The sequence below is a fragment of the Psittacula echo genome (genome assembly GCF_963264785.1).
Source record: "Psittacula echo genome assembly, chromosome: 22".
NCBI lineage: Eukaryota > Metazoa > Chordata > Aves > Psittaciformes > Psittacidae > Psittacula > Psittacula echo.
This window is the reverse complement of record NC_137758.1, coordinates 6,169,314-6,190,847: the sequence shown is the minus strand read 5'-3', so window position 1 is coordinate 6,190,847 and position 21,534 is coordinate 6,169,314. Positions and strand designations below refer to the sequence as shown.

At 48.6% G+C, this 21,534-nt stretch overlaps 1 protein-coding gene across 2 annotated transcripts in view; it reads right to left on the bottom strand.

The window, feature by feature from the left end:
* The window catches only part of LOC308229177 (bombesin receptor-activated protein C6orf89 homolog), a 32,885-nt gene extending 11,699 nt beyond the window's left edge, over positions 1 to 21,186 (bottom strand). For both annotated transcript variants that reach the window (XM_080633037.1, XM_080633038.1), the window contains exons 1-7: positions 21,137 to 21,186; positions 17,216 to 17,424; positions 15,492 to 15,657; positions 3,007 to 3,161; positions 2,573 to 2,694; positions 1,138 to 1,264; positions 339 to 462 (exon numbers count right to left, since the gene is read on the bottom strand). In XM_080633037.1, coding sequence (XP_080489163.1) covers positions 339 to 462; positions 1,138 to 1,264; positions 2,573 to 2,694; positions 3,007 to 3,161; positions 15,492 to 15,657; positions 17,216 to 17,404 — 883 coding nt within the window. In that variant the 5' untranslated portion in view covers positions 17,405 to 17,424; positions 21,137 to 21,186. The remainder of the gene's footprint in view (positions 1 to 338; positions 463 to 1,137; positions 1,265 to 2,572; positions 2,695 to 3,006; positions 3,162 to 15,491; positions 15,658 to 17,215; positions 17,425 to 21,136) is intronic.
* Between the last annotated feature and the right edge of the window lie 348 nt (positions 21,187 to 21,534).

Sequence of the window (21,534 nt, the reverse complement as noted above, 5' to 3'; positions counted from 1 at the left end):
TGAATCCATTCTTAATGACTGCTCCACTTCTCATCAGGTGATGCAGGTATGCAGAAGCTCTTTGAAAAGACACTGCCCTTGGTGACACACTGGGTTTGTGATACCCACCAGAGCATCGTGTCTCATGCAGCCCACCCTGCTCACTTTTCACACTGAACATCACATGTATCCCAGTCCAGGATGATCTCTGTACTGGGACAAGCAGGCACACACCAGTTTGGAGGTGGTAATGGAACACACCACCTTCTCAGGTGTCACACAGGAAAGACCCAGCTGGAAGCAGTCTCCTGACATCAAGGGATCTTCCAGACCCTGCATACTATAACCCCAGTACTCACCCAAATCTCCAGCTTCCAGCTCCACCTTGAACATCTCACAGTGTCCTCTGCACTTGTCCAGAGGTATGACAGTCAGGGTGAGCTGTCCACTCCCAACAGCAAAGAGGCTGTGCAGACTGTAGCTCTAGGATGAGAGGAGAACATTTCATCAGCTTTGCCAGCTTCCCTTGGCTCTGTCTGACCAAAAAAGGGGCAAGTCTCTGCCCTGCACCAAGGTGACACAACACAAACCACAGCTTTGCTGCTCCTCCCAGTTACCAGTAGGTCCTACCTGAGCTCAGCTGCATGCAAGATTCCTCCTCCCATCTCTGCCCAAGGCAATACAGGCTCTCTGCACCACAAAACCCACAAGAAAGCAGGAGGAGATCAGGCTGGAAGCCTGAAGTGTCACTATCTTCAGTGAAACACCTCGATGGCAGGTATCTCAGAAGAGGGGAAACTCACTGCCCCAAACAGCTCCTACAATGCAACTCTTCAATGAATTCTGCCTAACTGTGCACAAAAGACTACCCCCTTCCTCACCCAGAAAGTGAAAAGAGCTGGGACACCACTTGGGCATCTCTAACTGCTGAGGGAGATGGGCCTGGTGTACCACCTGCACAAAGCCAGACAGCTTCTGGGTGGCACAGCAACCTTGAGATGCCACATTACACAGGGATGGACAGAACTCTAACCCCTAAACCCTTCTTGCCAGGATTGCATCAGCTGAAACCATCCTGCAAATCCCCCAGAGACTTGGAGTTTCTGGAGGACAACTAACAGTCAGGAGATAATGTCTCTGGGATGAATTTCTTCTCACCTTATTCCCCAAATCTGGATGGCGGATGAGGAAGCAGCTCTCCAGGGACACTGTCTTGGGGAAGGACAGCAAAGAGGAAGCAGGGAAAAATTCCTGAAGAATCCGAGTTTTATTCACAGATTTGTTCCTAAACAAAACAACCCATATTAAAGAAATTTCATGCAATGAAAATGCTTGTGTTTAAAAGAGTATTTTCTACTTCTTCACAAATATTCCTGCTTGATAAACAGCACAGCAGCCCAGCCCCAGGAGCTAGGAGCAAATTTGACTTCCCAGCTTCTAAACCTGTGCTCCTTCTTATCTCCTTCTGTAGCAGGACCATGTAAACAGGTAACAAAGATCACGATGGATGCCTAAAGTTAACTTCCCGCTTTCTTCCCTTAAAACGATCTGAGTCGTCAATTGTATCCGTTAATTACAAAGATATAGAGGTGGTACTGGACACAACCATAACTGAAACCACATGGCAAGGAGGGGGAATATAAGTCTATTCTCTAGGCCAGGAAGTGTAACTGGAAAAGGCAGGGTGGGGATTGTTATTTTTACATCTCAGTCTAGTGACATGATTAACACTCCTGTACCCTGATCATCTGTCTACCAGTGCTGCCGACAAGAAGTGCAGCAAGAAGATTCCATCTAAAGCACAGGCTCCACCATGCCCTTCTCCAGGTCTGCTTGAACCATGCTCCTCTGCTCATACGAACATGCCAGGAGCTGCTGCTGGCTCCTGTGGAGCTCCTGCTCCACATCAGGAGGCACCTCCCCACGTTCTCCTCAACCTTTCTCCACATGAAAAGACGTTGCTGGGTTGCTCTGTAATCTTAAAGAGCTCTGAACTGTTCACATGGCTTAGAGCCACACTAAAGGCTCCAGCAAAAAGCTTTTAGTTAACAGCAGCTCAGGATTAGGGTTGGCCATTTTTCCTGCATGGGACCAAACACAAATTGCTTTCTGCCACTTCTTAGTGTTTTGCAGAAGTCATGGTATCCCTTCTCAGCCAACACTAATGGTGGAGGATTTCCACCGAGCAGACAGAGGGGATTAGAGATGTAAACCGGTTGCCTCAGGTGATCAGACCACAGCCCAGATGATTAAAGTATGGCCTGAAGAACAAGACCGAGCAGTTACTGGGATATTTTTGCCTTGCAAAGGGAACAATACGTGAAGTCCCAGCTACAACACTCCATTTTTAGTGTAAAGCCTTCTCCTTGGGTTACATCAGTGCCAGCAAGCAGAGCCCATGACCCACTGCTGTTCCCCTACTCAGTGTGAAAGTCAAAGCGCAGGTCACAAGCTCCTGGTTGTTCATATAGAATCACAGAATAAACTACGCTGGAAAAGACCTTTAACATCATCAAGTCCAACCAAGGCAAAGAGGTTGGACACCTCCACAGAAAGGATGTGTATCATCTATCACGTTTTGTTTTTAACTCACCAGGGAAAGAAAAATGGGCAGCTCCACAATTCAGCTGAGTTTTCTTCTATTATAACCTCCGCCAGTTTTGGATCCTGAGACTGAAAATGTTTGATTTCTTCATAGGAGAGATGCTGCCCTGTCTTAAATGACACAAACCAAAGATAAAAGCTGTGCACCTGATGTTCCCCCCTGCTCCCATTTCCATCCTGCCAAAGAACATCTAAGAGGGACGGCCATCTAGACTGCTGTTTCCAACCACAGTAATTAGTCAGAGGAACAACTTGCTAAGGATGCAGAGAGCTCCTCACCCCTAACATCTTTCGACTGGGGCTAAATGTTGTCTTAGCTACATGTTCTACCTCAATCAGCAGTTTGTAGTTGAAAATCCTGGCCAGGGGTCTTCGGTTGGTGAGTTTGGACTAATCATCCAGCCTTACAAAGCCCTGCATTACCTTGATTAGAAAAGGCTCAGGCCTCTGGAGCTTTTCGGATAGTTCTCCAAAGTCTGTCACTATCTGAAGGCTTTTCACAGCAGAACAGACTGTGCAGTTTGCAGGAAGCGTAGAAGTGTTCTGCCTGCAACCTGCTGCCCACCAGTCCTGGCATTCTGGGAATGAAACAAGAGAAACGTGGTTAATAAGACCAAAAATGAAATGGAGAGACTTCATGATAAACTCATCCCTAACACGAAATATTGAGATTTCTTACAGCTTCTAATGGCCGTAAGTTACTCAAAAAGAGCAAGTTTCCCCAGGCAGGGAACTCATCACAGCATGTTTCCAGCACAGGTTGAAGATGCTGGAGATATGGCTCAGGGTTGGGAGAAGCTTTATGGAAATGCCACTTCTCTGTACATACAGGCTAAGCTACCCCTTCATTATCAACAGAAGAGTGGCAACCACCACACATAGTGCCATTCAAATGAAACAAGTCCACAGGCACAAGAGGAATCCACACGTGTGATCAAGGAGACATTCAGAAGACAAAATTAAAGATCCTGGTTGAAAAGAGTAACTCTGACAGGGTTAGCACTGGTGCCATGAACCCTGAAATCACCCCCCTTTACTTCTGTGTTAACTTCCCTGTCCTGGGCAAAGCTTGCCCAGTCTCTGATGTGCAAAAGATACCATGGAATGCAGGATCTCACCAGGACATGCTGCTGCTCTTTCCATTCACATTGACTTGAAGATGAAATGGGGAGAAAAGTCCCACCATGAGAAACCCCTGAACCACAGCTATATCAATTTTCAATCCGAGAAATCATTGTTACACCACAACGGGCTGAACAGGCCTATAATTCATGTTACATCTTCAAATAGCCAGTTTTTATGTGAAACCATGACTTGATGCCTCTATCCTCCCTCCCTCCTCCAACCTAACAGCCCTCCCAGCACAAACTAGTAAACAACCATTAACAGAAGCCACATGTTGCAGCACCAAACCAACAGGACAAGAGCTGATGATGCTAAATTCCCCATGTATTTCTATGTTAAAGGATCCCTAGGAGCAGCTGCCACACTAAAAGGTTGTGGCTCTAATTTCATGACAGTGACAGCCCTGGTTCTGCAGCCTTAAATCAATGGGGAGATGTGAGGTGGTCCTGCCCATAGGAGGGAGTTGGCACTGCACAATCTTAAGGTCCCTTCCAACCCAAACCATTCTGCGATTCTATGATTCTAGGTTTAACTCAGGCAGTGACAGCAAATCCACCCAAGTGGGATTGTCAGGGTGGGTCAGGAAAAGCCCAAGGCCTGGGACATATCTCACACGGAACATCCAAAGATCTGTCCTCGAAACAGGCCCATCCATCCTGTATGGTGCCAGCACATGTCAAAACAGCTCATGACAAACCAGCTCATGTCTCCTGGCCATCACTGCAGGCCACCCACTCAGAAACAGAGTGGATGGAAAAGGGGGGAAGGAAAAGACAGTGAAGCCTGTCTGAAAAATGAAGTTGGAGAAATGAGGATGCACAATGGTTTTAGAGGGAAAAAGACCCTACACAGCCTGTTACCGCCATCGTGGTTTCCAGCCATGCTCATGCTTCTGTGCATGGGTCATAACTGATGAACAGCACTTAACAGGCAACCTTTTGTTTTACTTCTCCCTCTGACATCCGCAACAGACAACAAGGAACATTACAGAGGATTTAGGTTCATTGGGACATAACAACAAGGAGCAGATTGGGATTCATTTTGCTTTTTTCTTTCTATTTCCAATCTACTCCCAAATGCTGCATTTCCCACCCCACTGCTGGGATATGGACTGAAAGGGATCAGGATGTAATTCCTAATCTTTCTGGAAGACACGTCTACATTGCTTTCAGGGAATAGGGTAAAAAGGCAAAAGAAACTGTAAAATCCTTATTGGAAGCAGAAGTCCCACTCCCATGAGAACCTGCTCCAACCTACTTTCCCTCCCTGCTCACAAGAGAAAAAAGAACATCTTTGTTCCCCTGCCTGTAAAAAGCTTCAATTTTACAACAACAAAACAACTCAACTCACAAAAAACAGCTGGTCAGGGACAGGAAACAAAAGGCTGAAAGATCTCACCAGAGGAAGGGCAGTTGCCATGAAGAGAACAAGAAAACTTATCTTATGGTCTGTTACACCGGGAGCAGCAATACTATAATTTCTCTCTGGGCAACACTTAAGAAACCTCATCCCAGAGCGTTAAGCACAGTTGTCCCTAAATTTTCTCCCTGGGCTCAGAGCAGGACCCCACATAAGGGGATGCAAATCAGCTTGACAGTACAGAGCTTGATTCCTCTTTTGAGCCAGGCTGGGATATTTGCATTCTCAATTGCTTGATTCAGGAGGTGATTTCTTTGCCCCATGAATAACCCAAGCAGAACACAGTTGAGACGCATTTCAAATGCTGCAAGTGGGGTTGTGGGATCTCTTTTTTTTGTTGGTAATTAATCTTTTAGATTGATTGCTGAGGGTGTTAGTCTGTGCACCAGCATGTGTGTGACTGGCATAACAAGTACAGGCAGCGAGAAGCGCCTGCCCTGCCCATGCTGAGAGGGAGAAGAGACTGGGGAGAAGAGACTGGGGAGACGAGAGGGCACTCAGCTACACACTGAGGACCACAGCAGGAGTGCAGTGAGGATGCTGATTCTCTCTCCATTACCCTCCCTGCATTCCTTCTACATTATCACCCTGCCCAGACACCCTGGGGGATTGTTCCGGGTTAAGCCGAGCGCTGTCTGTCGGCACACACAGTCTGCTTGGAGACTGAAAAGATGCATTCTGCATCCCAGTGCAAGCGTCACACCACGGGCCCATCCACTCACACTCAACCACCGAAGTGCTGGGTGTGTGCAACCATCCCTATGGAGCTGAGTGCAGGAAAGCAGCTGTAGGATTGACACATACAATTATCCATCACGCAACACAAGTGCAGGCCAGTCCCAACTCACCTCTCCTCCCTGCTTGTGCTTTCTCACCCCTTTTGAGGGGAACCTCAATTCCCCATCAGTCAGACCTACCTAATAGTTGCTTTTATGCTTTATTATCTCTCCAGAAGAGCCGTCTTCTCCCCTGTGTCAGGAGAGCTCCTAGCAGAGGCAGTGCTGGGGACTTCCAGCTGCTAACACAACACAGATGAAGAGATAACAGTATTCCTTAGCACACATCTATGATTCATGCTAGAAGTTTATGACTATACTTCCCACTATGCAGAAAAATAATAATTCTCAACTTACCATCAGTTTTAATGGAACACTCCTCCCTTCTTGGCCATTTTCACAGAGGATTTCCCAAGTTTTTGGCTGTCCCCAGAACGAGAGGGGTGTGTGAGCACAACCCCAGAGATGCTGGGTGTGGACGATCAGATTGGAAGCTAAGAGGTTACTGAGAAGATCTGGCCCTGTTTCTGCCCATTGCAGCAAAGCAATAAACCCCATGGAAACTTGCCCATGTAGATCTGAGGCTGCTCTGGTCTCTTCAGGGACCATACAGAGGGTGAAATATCAGTCTGCCTCTGCAGCAGGTTCAAAGCCTTTGCTTTGAAGGGGAACCCTTCACTCCTGCAGGATACACAGAGCCAAGGGCTGCTCCTGACCCTAATGAAGTGTTGAAATCAGTGTCCTGCACGTAGAACTGCAGGTGCTGAGGCAGCTGCTGGCTGCCCACAGAGCTGGTTTGCTCCCAGCACTCAGGACTGCAAGGCTGAAGAAGCAGGAAGCCTGAGGAAGAAGGCAAGTGACAGCCATGTCTGAGAGGAGCGTCTGCTCCAGGCGAAGGGACACTTCCCTAGAACTTCACAGTCCCCCAGTTCCATCCTGACCTGTTGTTGTCGCTACCATCACCCATGATAACTAGAAGAAAGCTTCCCAGAGGGCTGCCTAATGCATTAAGTAGTTCCACAACCTGCAAAATTTGGTTCCAAATGCCCAATTCCTCTTTCCTAGGACAAAGCTATTCTCCAGTTCCCACCTTATACATCACTAGGGACCAGTGCTTAGGAGTATCCAACTTCAGCAAGCCCAGGGAAGTCAGGGCTCTTAAGAAAGACTGGATTGCACACTGGGTATTCACAAGACATTTCTTTGTCCGCTCTTACAGGTCCATTGTGCAAGCCTGGCTGTTCCATTAACACCCACAACACTTCTGGACTGTCCCTCACAGAACCCATTGTACCATCAAGAAGTAGAAAAATACTTGTAATCAAGGTAGTACAGCAGGAAAACCTCAGGGCTCTCACAAAGCATGACCAACTCTACAGTGGCCAATTCAAAGGTAAGCTCAGGATAGGGGTGGACTCAGCAACTCATTTATGGTGCCACACTGACAGCCACAACCTCGTTACTATGTGCTAGATTCAGCAGTGAGAAGATGCTGATCTCCACTTTTACAATATCACCCCACAGCTGCACATCTGTAAAAGCCAGGGGATTTTTCAAGGTAGATCTGAAGAAACACTTCAAAGGAAGGGGTTAAGACCTCAGCCTACCCTCTGCTGTCTATAACCATACTTTCCCCTTGTCCAAAGGGATGCTTCAGGGATGCAAATCTGACAGTCCATGGGATACCAACCTCTTCTATTTATTTTCATAGTGAAAGCCCAATCACAAGCTGGTTCTTATGCTTACAGAGGGTAACGCTTTTTAGGAGACATTCAGTCCCACCTGTAAGAGTCCCAGTATCCTGGGCTGCATCAAAAGTGTGACCAGCAGGTCAAGGGAGGGGATTCTCTCTCTGAACTGCACCCTGGCAAGACTCTACCACCAGCATAAGAAAAGCCCCCAACATAAGAGGGATATGGAGCTCTTGGAGTGAGTCCAGAGGAAGCCATGCAGGTGCTGCAAGGGCTGGAGCAGCTCTGCTCTGGAGCCAGGCTGAGAGAGCTGGGCTGGGGCAGCCTGGACAAGAGAAGGCTCCTGAAGGGGAGACCTGAGAGCAGCTCCAGTGCCTAAAGGGGCTGCAGGAAACCTGGAGAGGGGCTTGGGACAAGGGCCTGTAGGGACAGGCCAAGGGGAATGGCTTTAACTTGCCAGAGGGGAGACTGAGATGAGCTCTTAGGCAGAAGCTCTTCCCTGTGAGAGTGCTGAGGCACTGGCCCAGGGTGCCCAGAGAAGCTGTGGCTGCCCCATCCCTGGCAGTGTTCAAGGCCAGGTTGGACACAGGGGCTTGGAGCAAGCTGCCCCAGTGGAAGGGGTCCCTGCCCGTGGCAGGGATTGGAACTGGATGAGTTTTAAGGTCCCTTCCAACACAAACCAGCTTGTGATGAAGGACCCACAAGATGCTCTGATGTCAGCACAGAAGGGCCACAGCTCTCCCTCCAGCTGGACAGATCTACCTTCCAGATGCTGAATTTTACAGTGCTGTTTTCCATTCTTTTAAGGACAGGAATTTGCAAGGTCTAGCCCTTAACCTTGAAGTGAAACTGCAGCCCATAACCCATTGTTACTGCTTTGACAGCCAGACTATGCAAGGCCAGGTTGTACCAGCTACTGAGATACAAGTAGCCACTTGCCATCCTGGGACCACTCTACACTTACAGATACTATACTCCTTAAGTAAACAGCTTGTTACTCGTTGTCCTATGCCATTGCAGCAGGATACACTATATGCTTATCACCATGCCCCCTTTCCCAGATTTTATGGAAAGATAAAGCAATTTAGACACGAATTCATGATCACAATCTATAATGTGGGAAGATCTCGTCATTCTCACTTTACGCAGACAGAAATGAAGCGCTGTAGTTACTGTGTGGCACAGTTCAGGAGACATTTGGAGCACTTTGTTGCAAAACCAATGTTTTCCAAGCTCCATTTTGCTGAAATCTTTCACTAGGCTAAAAACTAATTCAATCTTTTAAAATGTCATGTCAAAGGCTCATCGATGGGTTCCTGAGCAAGCCAGACAGGAATCATAAGGAACGATTATTAACTACAGTGTGGAAGTCCTGATTAAGGAATGCATCACAGTGGGGGTTTTAAATATACACTACAAAGATGGTCCCTGTTCAGCACAAGTTTCTCGCTTCTTTCTCATATTGAACTTCTTTTTAGCTCTGAGTATATTTAATACATTTATGCCAGAAGAAAGCATCTCCCAGCTTGGTTCACTGCATTTTTAGGAACAGCCAGCAACAAAATAACAGCTACAAATAAACGCACCAAGAAACCTTTGTTCTGGGTAAAAAGTCAACAGCTCTAAGAGCTGCTCATTCATTGCACTAATGGGTAACGGCTGCTCAAACAACCAAAGGAGGATTAGTCAACTTCTAGCAAAGCACAAAAGTGATTTTGATCCAACGAAATATTGTGAAATCAAGTCTGCCTGGCCCAGCCCAAGAGGAACGCAGTCGTCTGGGGTGAAAGAGCATTATTTCCAGGAGAAATCTGCACCTACCAATCTAGAGGGCAGGGACCAAGCTGTTAGGAAAGTCTCCAAAGTCCACTCCAGCCTGCACTTCTGGTTACTGCCCTGGAAGCCAGCTTGTGCTGTGCTGGCAGCGTCTGCATGAGAAATGTGGCTCAGGGGAACAGCACACTGCTGAAACAAATCCCTCCCACTTGCTGCCACTTGCGTGACGTGACGATGGCTTCAGCCCGGATGTGTCTGTGTCACTAGTGCAGAGAGGGCTCTGCTGGGCTGCTGAATGCCTCTGCAACAGGCCACGGATAGCACGCTCTCTTTCCAGGAGAACAAACCCACCTGCTCCATAAATGAGGAACCAAGAAATTCTGAGAGCATCAAAATAGAGAAGCAAAATGAAGAGTTTTTCATGTTCCACATTACCACAATGATTTGCAGTTAGTTTACTGTCAGCAAATCTAAATAAACAGTCCACTGGTTGAACAGAGGCCAAAGCAGTATATGGAACCAGCTTGGCACCATCCTGCCCTGCAAAGTCAGCCTGGTTTTTCCCCTTTGGATGAGCCAACACATGTTTGTTGGTCTCTCTCAGGTTGTATTATAAAAGGGTTATTTAGACACTCATAAAAAACCAGATAAACTGGCAGCTGTGTGGCAACGGGAGCAAGTCCTGTGCAGTACTGAGCCTACATCACACTCACATCCAATGCTCACATCCACCTCAAAATGCTCCAGTCACTGGAGCGGGTGCATGAGAACATGCACAAACACAAGAGCAAACCAGCTTGACTTTGCTTAAGAAGAAACAAACAGTAAGATCCTTTGTCAGCAAGGGGAGAAAGTTTGCTGAAGGTAGCAAGCAGCTAGAAATCAGATCCTGGTTTACCTCCCAAGCCGCCTTGTTGTGCAACTCTTTTGTTCAGGCAGGCCTGTGTTCCTTGGGCTCATGCACCACTGAACCCAGCAGCTCAGATGCAGCATGGGCTGCAAAACCCACAGGGAAAGCGTGGCTGAATACCTGGGGGCTCAGGTCTCGCTGGGCTCAAGCAGCAGAAAGTCCACCCTTGGGGAAGGCAGGCACACTGCCTGCTCCCTTTCTGCACAGAGCTGCACCAAGGATAAACACTGCAGGGCTGCAGTAAGAGGGGAGGAGCGTGAGAAGCAGAGAGAAACGTGGCTGCCTGCAAGGGGTTAAGATCAGAAAGGAGACAGGACCTGGCCAGGGGCCAAGGCAAGCCTACAGCTGAACTGAAGGTGGCCAGCCAAGAGGCAGAGGCTGCTGTCCTCTCCCTGTAACCCAGCCTCCTGTGACCTGTCCCCAACAAACAGCTCTCACACCCACCAGGCCTCCTGATGTGACAGTCACAGACCATTCACAAGGTGCTGCTTCAACACTGCTCCTCCACAGCTCCTTTCTCCAAAATAGATGATGTATAAACCCCATAAATACGGTTTTAGCCCTACTGGTCTAGGCAAAAAGGGGTATTTAGTACAAGGAATCTTCTCCAAGCTGGGGGGGAACTTGCACAACACTGTGTGCTTGTGTCTGATTTGAGGTGTGCTGAGCAGCTACTGATCCAGTTGATTTTGAACAGTGCGGTGTACATGGTCAGGACCAGGGCTCATTATTAGAAGCAAAGCTGGATTTTCTTCAAGGTCATTACAAACCCCTCTATCAATACACGTGGAGACTGTAACGTTGTTGGACGAAAGCCTGTTCACCACCCATGACCTGCTCTGCTGAGCTGCATGGAGTGAACTTACCACAGGCAGACACACAGGTTAATGTAAGAGCAACTTCAGGGTCTGCTCATAATGTCACTGCTCTGTGTGGCTGGCAGGGAACAGTCATCAACCAGCTGACACCAAAATTCAGATTTATAGACTGAGAAACCTATAAGCATGTCACAAAGCTGTGAAGGGAATAACCTCTGGAGAACAGAGTGACCACCGGTGTGGTTTTAAAATGTCTGTTACTAAAGAGAGAAAATTCCTTTTCATTTGGCTTTGATTACTACAGACTTTGGGACCTCATCATATTTCTTCCCAATGCTTGCAGGGGAGAGGGAAGTAGTTGTACCCCTACTTTGAACCTGAGAACTGAAACACAGAGGGAATGCCATGGGCAGGGACGGCTCACACTAGACTGTATCACTCAAAGCTCTGTCCAAGCTGGCCTTGAGCACTGCCATGGATGAAGCATTTATCACTTCTTTGGGCAGCCCGTTCCAGGGCCTCACCACCCTCCCAGTAAAGAACTTCTTCCTTAGATCTAACCTGAACTTCCCCTGTTTCAGTTTGAACCCATCACCCCTTGTCCTGTCACTACAGTCCCTGACGAAGAGTCCCTCTCCAGCATCCTTGGAGCCCCCTTCAGACACTGGAAGCTGCTTTGAGGTCCCCATGCAGCTTCTCTTCTCCGGGCTGAACAGCCCCAATGTTCTCAGCCTGGCTCCATACAGGAGGTGCTCCAGCCCCTGAGCATCCTTGTGGCCTCCTCCGGACTTGCTCCAACAGCTCCATGTCTTTCTTATGTTGGGACACCAGAAGTGCACACAGTACTGTAAGTAGGGTCTCACGAGAGCAGAGCAGAGGGGCAGGATCACCAATCTTAACAATCCTTTCCATTCCAACCCTAATCATTCTATGATTTGTCAGCCTGTGTCAGAGCAAAGATTCCAGCTTACATAGGCCTACTTTCTCTTTCCATCAGCACTAAAAAGCCTTGAGTTAACTCACATGCCCACCCAAAATCCATTGTTCCTTACAGCAAGTAAAGCCCTGAGATCTGCAAACCCCTCATGTCCCTGGGTGTATGTGAAGCACTGATCCACCCAGCTCACCCCGCATGCTGCAGTGGCGAGAGGTGCTTCCCCAGCGCGAAGCAGGCAGTGGGACCCAGCAGTGGGGCTCTCACAAGCTCTGTGCAAATACAAGCTCAGGAAGAGCAAATGCAAACCAGTTATCCACAAAAACTCTTCCTCAGCCAAAGGGACCTCGATTCCTAGTCCTGGGAAAACAGCTGAAAGAGAGGCACAAACTCCAAACCCAAGGGTCCAAGAGTCAGCTTTGAAGAAACAAAGGGCAGGAACATCAGATTTAACATGGGAATTGATCCGGGGGAGAAAGCAGCAAACAACAGAGCAAAGAGACAGGCAAAAAGGAAATTTACTTTGGACCTAATCCTACAAACTTAACACAAGAGGAGCAGTATCCACAAAGCACTCTCACCTCAGCCGCTCAAAGATCCACCCACAGCCAACGACAGACAGACAGCCCTTGTCATCCACAGCACAGCTCTTGGGGTGGAAGGGATGAGGGTGAAGGTGAGAGTGAAGGCAGATCACCCTGAGCTGGAGGGAGAGGGGAGCAGTATCCTGCACCCCTGCTCCTCCCAAAGCCTCACCACCACTCTAACATGGAGCTTTGCCTCCTGGAGGAAACCAGGTATCCAAGCTCCCCTTGTTCTGCAACACAAACCTGGCTGCTCAGCCCACACCTACCAGGGGAACCGGCTCCATCCTGCAAACCTGGAGACAGGAAAGCTGCTCCAAGCCTGAGCAGGCTCAAGAGGGACAGCACAGCCCCAGGCCACTGCCCCTGCCTGCTCAGGCACTTGAAGGAAGTGAACTGGACCACCCATGTGCCCACACTCCCTATGGCTGGGCTCTGTCCACACCGAACTGAGTGGCCAGGGATGTCTGCCAGCACTGCCGGTGGGCCAAGGCAGCCTCCAAACTGCTACCAGGTGGCTTTCAACAAGAACAGCTCAAGCTGAATTTGAACTGGTGCCCAAGCACAGAAAGCTCCAAGTTTCATCCTCAGCCCCCTCAAAATCTTCATCTACCAGGATCTACATAGAGAAAGGAAGAGGAGTCTGTACAGCGAGTCCTTTCTTAGCAGTTTTCTCTGCTGCTCAGTCTCTTGCACAGTGCCTTCTCCTGTACAGAAGAACCTGTCCTCTTTGACACCTTTGTTTCTGGGACCCAGTTGAGGCTGAAGACTGTGCCCATGCTTTCTAACAAGGCTGGATCCTCTGTAGTTAAGGGGCTAACAGGCTCTCCAGTGTCTACTTCTGCTTCTGGAGATTCCCATGAAGGAAGGGTTGTCTGGTGATCCCTGCCTGTGATTGTGACCATTGAGGTCTGGTTCAGCCCCTGATACCTTCCCAGCCTTATGCTCACATTAACAGGATGGCAAGATGTAACTTTACCCCGTTCCTTCAGCAGAAAAAGCCAAAATTAAGGGCAAAATATTTCATCATGTACAAGGCAGGGCTGAAAGAGAGCTTGGGAGACCACTCAGCCACATGACATGAAGCTCCTTCTTCCAGATCCCTACCAGATGCAAGCTGTGAAGCTGACACCAGAGCTGTTGGGACAGCCAGACACTGGGACAGCCCTGCTGGCCGCAGCTGCCTGCAAGAAGCCGGCACATGAGGGATTCCCACAGGAACCAGCCAAGGTCAGGCTGGGTGCTGCACTCTCCCATTCCAATAGCCAGGGACTAGCCCAGTTCCTTTTGCTGAGGCAGGATCAAAGTCACCCCAGCCAACCCAAGCAAATCTGTTAACTGGGACACGTGTTTTCCACTACAACCTAATACTGTCGGAAAAACAGAGTGGGAACTGCCCTGTCCCCTCCTTTCCCCAGGGCTGGCTTGCTGCCCACTCTCTTGCTCATCACTTCAGAAGAGTTCCAGGACTCATGGAGGCATGAGGGATTTTATATACATTTAAACAACCTTGCATCCTTCCTCTCCATCCATCCTGCTGTCCCAAGGAACCTCCCTGGGCTCTCCCCATCCAAGGGGGCCCTGCAGCATCCGAAGGAAGAACCTCTCAGCTTTCTCCACAAAACTTCATTGAACAAATACAAGCATTAAAGTGCCCATTGCTTTGCTTCCCCATAGAGAAGTGGAGGGGTGTTCACTTGTGTCAATGCTGACATGGAGTAAATAAGCAGGCTGGTAACATCAAGTGGCTATCAGCCATCTCCTTGCCTTTGTTTCTTCCTCCCTGTGAGAGATCCCAGTGTATAAGGAAGGAAAGGAACAATGGGGGATACCCCGTCCCACCCCTACAACCCAAATCAACAGCAATCTCACATGTCAGAGGAAGAGAGGGAGACACAAGAGAAAGCACAGAACAGCGTCAGCACTTCAGGGAGCCCTTTTTAGCTCCAGCAGGAAGGTCAGAGCCAGCCCAGACAACTCTAACACAATGAGCTGCCCAAGCTAAATATAAACCCATGGACGGCATGGAAACAGGAGCTTGTTTTTACAGGGAGCTGACAGATGATCAACATTGTGCCACATCTCTGCCCAAAATAATTCACAGCTTTATCATTACTGACAGTCTTTGTGTTTTATCAGAGAGGCTGAGCCCATGCTCACACCCCTTTGCCAGCCTAAGTCAGTGTAAATGATTAACTGAGAACAAGAAATACTCAAACTTTTCCATTTCTATTACACCAGTCTAGAAAAATCTATTATGTTCCTGTCCCATGATGGGTCCACCTCAATAGGGAGCTGCTTATCTCCCTTCCTCACACACACGCATTACCCTTAATCCTACATTAACTGCTATAAACACTGGCTCTCAAGTCCACAGTCCTTTCTCAATACTCCACTTGGCAAAAACTACTTTTCCTTAAACCCAGGTCACATGCTGAGGTTTCTGCCCTTTGCCCACAGCTATCAAGATCTGGTTGATAAACTGGTCTTGTTTGCTTACTTAGAAAAAGAAATAGAAGCGGTGACATTTACCCAGCATAACTATCTCAGATTCTCAGAATTGCAGAGGAAGGGGAACTCTTGTGGAAGAAAAAACCCTGAGGTAAAAAAAAGCAGGGAAAAGAGAATGTGCAAGAACAAAATTATGAAGATAGAGATCAAATATACCCCAGTGAATGGAAGGAAAAGAGCCCTAGCTAGAATTCAGATTGCTATTTTTAAGTACAGTGGTAGGAAGAGAGAAAACCATGGTGCCATGCCAGTAACACATTTGTTATTTGGTGCTCAGAGAGACACTCAAATGATTTGCATGGCTGATATTTCACTTGGTATTTCTTGTGAGGCTTATGTTAGAGCAGAGAAATCATTTCCTTACTCTCAAGCATGTACTTCTTGGCAATAGGCAGAGAGAGCAGCCGGATGTGACCGATGAGGGAGCCCCAGGCATGGGCTCTGGAGAGCGGAGCTTCAGGTGGCAGCGGGCTGTATGGCTGGATCACAAAATAAACAGTCAGCAACACCAGTCCCAGGGTGAGCAGGCCCTAAGAGAGAAAACAGGCACAGAATTAATCACAGTGCAGCCAGCTGATGCGTCTTCAGAACAGGACACACCTCTGGCTGCTATCAAAGGGTTGTGGTTGTGCACCATAAGATGAACACTCCAGTTTTTGCTGCGGCTCCTCGTTCAACTGCAGTGCTATTTATGTACACTCTGGTTTTATTGACAGGGCTGTCCAAGGACAAAACTAAGCAGCCTTCAAACTCCAGCTACACAACTGTGTTCATGGATTTTAGCACTGTAAGTAATCCAGAACCAGAGCAATGAGGATTATCTACAAACAGTTCCCATTCCTCCAACCTGCTCAAATCAAAGCTGGCACTACTGCTACCCCTCTTTGCACTGCTGCCACCCCTCTTGCACAAGGTTTTCAAGGCTTTGTGCAAACATTCGTCAAGCCTCAAACCACTTTGGCAGAGTTGGCACCACTCCCTCCTCCATATCAGAATCCCAAATAAGCCTTAAAGAGATGACACGACACATTTCTCCCCCCCAACCAGCCAAAGTCAAAGTGAACCTACAACAAAAACAAGAGCAGAAGCTGAAAGTTCAAATTATCAGTTTCCTGCCTTATTTTACAGCCTTCTATAAGATGTGAGGAAGAAAGCTTGATTTTTTTTTTACTAGAAACCATTGAGTGGATTTAAAGGCAACACTAAAATATTACTGGATATTACACCAGTGGGAAGGTTGTCATCCTTGCAGCAAACAGCTCAAACCTAGCCAACAGCAGCATCCTTTCACCCACTTTGCAGAGCTTTTCACAGCATCCTTTAGTTAAGGGTCTCAAAACATTTTTCTAGCATTGAGCATCATGGCAACAGGCTTATTTTATAGGCTAGAAGGAGAATAAAGACAGGTAGAAGCTTGTGATAGGCTCAGAAACAGAATCTGTATCTCTTCATTATTCAACCCTGAATTTCCTTCCTTCCTTCCTCACACTTCCTCTGAGGGTGCTGATAGTGGGAATCTTTGCCTGAAGGATCAATGCAAGTCTCATTCTTTAATAATTTCAGGAGAGGAAGGTGTTGACATGTTAAATTTTCAGCACACATGAGCAATTTCAAAGCTCAGTCAGCTGCCTTCTGTTTTCAAACCAGCTCAAGGGATGCAGGAAGCTACACCTTGCAGCTTTTCAAATTAAGAACTTAAGAAAATTCATCAAGAAAATGCAATGGGAAGTGAAAGTCTCAGGTGCAAAAGGGGAACTCCAGCCCTCAAATGGTCCGTGCATGCACAAAAGACATGGAATCATAGAATGGTTTAAGTAGGAAAGGACTTTAAGATCATCGAGTTCCAACCCCCCTGCCATGGGCACCTCACACTAGACCATGTCACCCAAGGCTCTGTCCAACCTGGCCTTGAACACTGCCAGGAATGGAGCATTTACCACTTCTCTGGGCACCCTGTGCCAGTGCCTCAGCACCCTCACAGGGAAGAGCTGCCCTGTATCTAACCTGAACTTCCCCTTTTTCAGTTTAAACCCATCACCCCTTGTCCTATCTCTATGGTCTCTAATGAAGAGTCCCTCTCCATCTTACCTTGTAGAGAGCCACTAAGACAGGATACCGCGGAGGTCCCCTTTGGGGTTCATTCCTTTCCAAGAGCTGCCTGATGAATTTCTCAATGGCTTTTTCTGACATCCCACACTGGTGGCCAGTCTGCCTCACTAGATCAATCGTCTCTGAGAGCTTGTCATAAATGCTGAGCTCGTTGGACAAAAGCTCCATGGCCTCCGATGAAAAAATCCCTGGGGAGAGATCCAGTACGTTAACAGCAAACACACTCCAGCTGCACAGCTCAGCATCAGCATGTGCAGAGAAATCACAGGAACATCCCAATGCCTAAGCAAGAGGAAGGCAAAACCTCTTCACAGCTAAACGCACACCATTTAGCTGCAGTCCCAACAATCTCTGCTGGTCCTGTATCTCCTAGGGACCTAAAGAAGCCATGAAATTTCCTGACAAGAGGAGAACTGCCTGAGATTCGCAGCTTATGTAAATGAACAAAGCTTCCCAGAAATGAATGAAACTGCAGTTATTCATCTATTCCAAATGAATCCATCCTATAAAGTGATTGCTCACCAAGTACAAAAGCCAGCAATACAAAGCTGATCGTCACACACAGCAGCCAAGCTAAGCTCTCCTGCAGCGCAATGTTAGTCGCTTAGTTTGACACAGATTTGTTTTCATTAAATCCTCTGTCAGCAATAGGACCAGGACAGGAAAATAAACAATATGTATGGGGCAAAGTTCAACAATTTAAAATTTGTCTCCATTTTTGCAACCTTATGTCCAAGCCAACTGATTATTGAGTAACCGTAACATGATAGCAGCATGCTTTGCAGGCAGCGAAAGCTCTTGGGTTCCTCTGAGTTTGCCTGCAGGACGTTCACATGCAGAAATGCAGCAGGAATTGCATTGTGAACCCAAGACAGAGACAAAACTTCATTTGACAGCAAGTTATTTCCCACCATGAAGCTTGTAAGAACACATCTATGAGCAATCAATATTAAGATGCCAAAAAAACAAATGTGTTTCTCTACCACTCCCTTCCTCATCTGCCACAAAGGCAGAGCCTCGTGGCACCAAGAGCAGCAGATGGGCTGAAGAAAAGATGCAAAGAAACTGCTGGACAAGCTAATAGCTGCCAACGTGAGAATCCCATTGTTAGAGAGATATTTTGCCTTGGAAAAACACTGCTGGGGAAAGGAGCATCTGTGAGGTCTTGTTTTGCCTCTTGTTTCTGAGCTGGGAAAACCTGAACCTGATCAAACTGAGACAACAGAAACTTTCTGGGGAGCAGAGTTTAGCAAGGCATTGCCCTCAAAGCTCAGGCTGAGGACCAGCATGTAAAAAACACAAGCAGCATAGAATCCCAGACTGGTTCGGGATGAAGGAACCTTAAGTTCATCCAGTTCCAACCCACTGCCACGGGCAGGGACACCTTCCACTGGAGCAGCTTGCTCCAAGCCCGTGTCCAACCTGGCCTTGAACACTGCCAGGGATGGGGCAGCCACAGCTTCTCTGGGCACCCTGTGCCAGCGCCTCAGCACCCTCACAGGGAACAACTTCTTCCTTAGATCTGATGATATACATGACTCATACACCCAGCTCACTGCTGAAAATGGAAATCAGGCCCCTGTTCCCCTTTTACTCTAAATACTACCTCACACCAGGAGCCAGCTCATTAACACATTGTGCATTTTCACCCAATTCACCAACTTGCTCAGCGAAGCCTGTTACTGCACCATGGGAACTGTATAACTATCTACATGGGTCTGCTCTGCACACACCTCACAGCACAGCGTTTCAAAAGCACAGATCCATTTGGCTCACTTGAGAACAAGCTGACAAGTGCTGCATAACGTGCTACCTAAACTTCAATTTGCTCTGCTGTAACTCGCTCTGACTGCTCCCACAGCACAAACCAGCCACAAATGTATGTATGTATACATATCAAGAACTGAGATTCTTTTGTTTGGCAACCAAACTTGAAATATTATTTGCCTTTAAAGAACTGGAGGCCAGCTTCCCCCCTAAACCATGGGCTCCTACATGAACTCAATACTCAATAGTCATACAGAACTCAAACAATGGCATTTTTAATACCTTTTTCTCTGCGAAACAGATGCTAGGTACTATCACTAAAAATCAAACCCACTTTTCAACAGCTTCAGCAACGGCTCTTCCCCCCCACCAGGATCAACTCCCTGTTCTGCTCCTGCACATTTGTTTATATGATCCCATGGTGAATCAGATGAGAAAAATTATGTGCCTGAAAAATAACCCATTTGTTCGGCCAGCAGCTGCCTGAGCACCCAACTCAAGCCGTTCGCATCAGATGTTATATTAACATTAGTGCCAGATTTCTAGCCACAGCCTTAGAAAGGCCAGAAGAGTAAAATGCCAAATTAAAACCTAACCCCAAGCAGGCAAGGAGAACACGCTGCACTGCTTTGCCAGGTTAATGAGCTACCGACATTCCTTGCGTTCCACACAAATATTTGTCCCAGATCTTCCCACCTGCGCAGCCCCATGGGCTACCAAAGCTGCCCCAAAGCAGGTTCGATCCTAAGTTCTCCGAGGCAGGGACCTTTTCTTCTTGTCTGTAAAGCACCTGGCATGCACTTGACTCTGTAAAACAGACTTTTCTCCTTCGTTCATGTAATGCCGTGATTCACACAACAAGCAGGGGCCAGCACATCTGCAGGATATTAAACATCTTCTTCCCCCCAGCTTTTGCCATTACTCTAGTTGCCTTGACACTGCAAGTGGTGTGCTAACTGGTCTGAGGGGTTATCTAGCTTCCTCTGGCTGCCGTGTGCCAAAGCTTTCGCCTGTGAAGCTCTCCCGTGTGGAATTCCAGCAGATTTCACAAGCTTCCAGGCATGCAAGGTCTGCCTGCTCTTAAAACAATCATCCCATACAGAAATGGTGCCAATCACGGTGACTTCCCCCTTTCTAAACAGCAGAAACATCCTACAGTGATGAAATGCTGAGATACATCCCAGTTCTCCCACCTCTACATTTGTATTCAACCCTGAGCAACACCTTTGTATTCAAGCCCTGCAAGTCACAGACGCTAAAAACCCAACACAGCCCCTTGCCAAACTCAAAAGTAACCCACGTCTTCAGCTAGGAAACCAAGCATTACGCTCCCACATTGTTTTGAGAACAGATGAGGCCTTAAAAACCAAATAATAACCTATTATTTCCCTTCCTATCGCCACAATACAGCCGACAAAATAATAACAACAGACTACTGTACCCTCTTCACCATCACACACACATACTGAGCGAGCCTTATTCCTTGCAAACAGCAGCCCCTCAGAGCCAGGCCGTTTAAACTAGGGCACCCATCTGCTATTCTATTTCTTTATGGACTCCACCACCCTGGGAGGAATAAGCAGCTCTCCACGCACACAGGCAGCAGCAGCTCTCAGCCTGAAGGGTTTCCACCCAAGGGCCCAGCTCTTGGCCCCGGTGTGTGGTCGGTGTTCAGAGCCAGGCTTTGGAAAGCTGAATATTTAGAGAGAAGCGCTGTCGAAGAAGTCGTTAGAACGTAAAGGTGCTCGCCTTGCTGCTGAACCTGAAACAGCGATACAAATACAATCCAGTCCCTGCTTTAGCACCGCTTGCGCGGCCTCCCTCAGCCCTGCTCGGGGGTTCAGGTCCCAGCCTCAAACCCTGCGGAAAGAGACCGGCCCGAGAACACCCTGGCTTCTCTCAAGCGGCAGCTCCAGCCGGGATGATTATATTGCTTTAAAAGTCAATAAACTGGAGCAAAAACCAGCGCCCACCCCCACCGCTGGGAGCCTGCGGAGGGCCTCGCTGAGGCCCGGGAGCCCCCCAGGCCCGGGCGCGCAGTAAGGGGCCGAGGCCCAGCCCTGCCCGCTGCTCCGGGCATCCCCCCTCCCGGACCCCCGCCCCGTCCCCCCCCTCAGCCGCCCCCGGCCTCACCCCGGCACCGCCCGGCGGCTTCCCCGCTCCGCCGCCCGGCTCCGGGCTCCTCCCGCCCGCGATGGAGGCGGGACGCGGGGGCGGGCCGCCGCTTCCTGCTTCCGCCATGGCCCGGCCCAGCGCCCCCAGGGCGCCCGCAGCCGGGACAACCGCCGGTGGCACTGAACACCCCCCCCAGCATCCAGATACCCCCTCCCCGGTGGGCCTAACACACCCCCCCGAGACCTACCGGAGCCCAGAGTGCCCCTGCAATTCCCAGCTCCCGTTTAAGCCCAGAACACGGGGACCCCCGGCCCCGTATCCCTACGGGAACCCCCCAGCACTTACCTGAGCCCAAGGTCACCCTTAACTCCTCCAGCACCACCCTGACCCCCTCCCATTACCCACAGACACCTCCC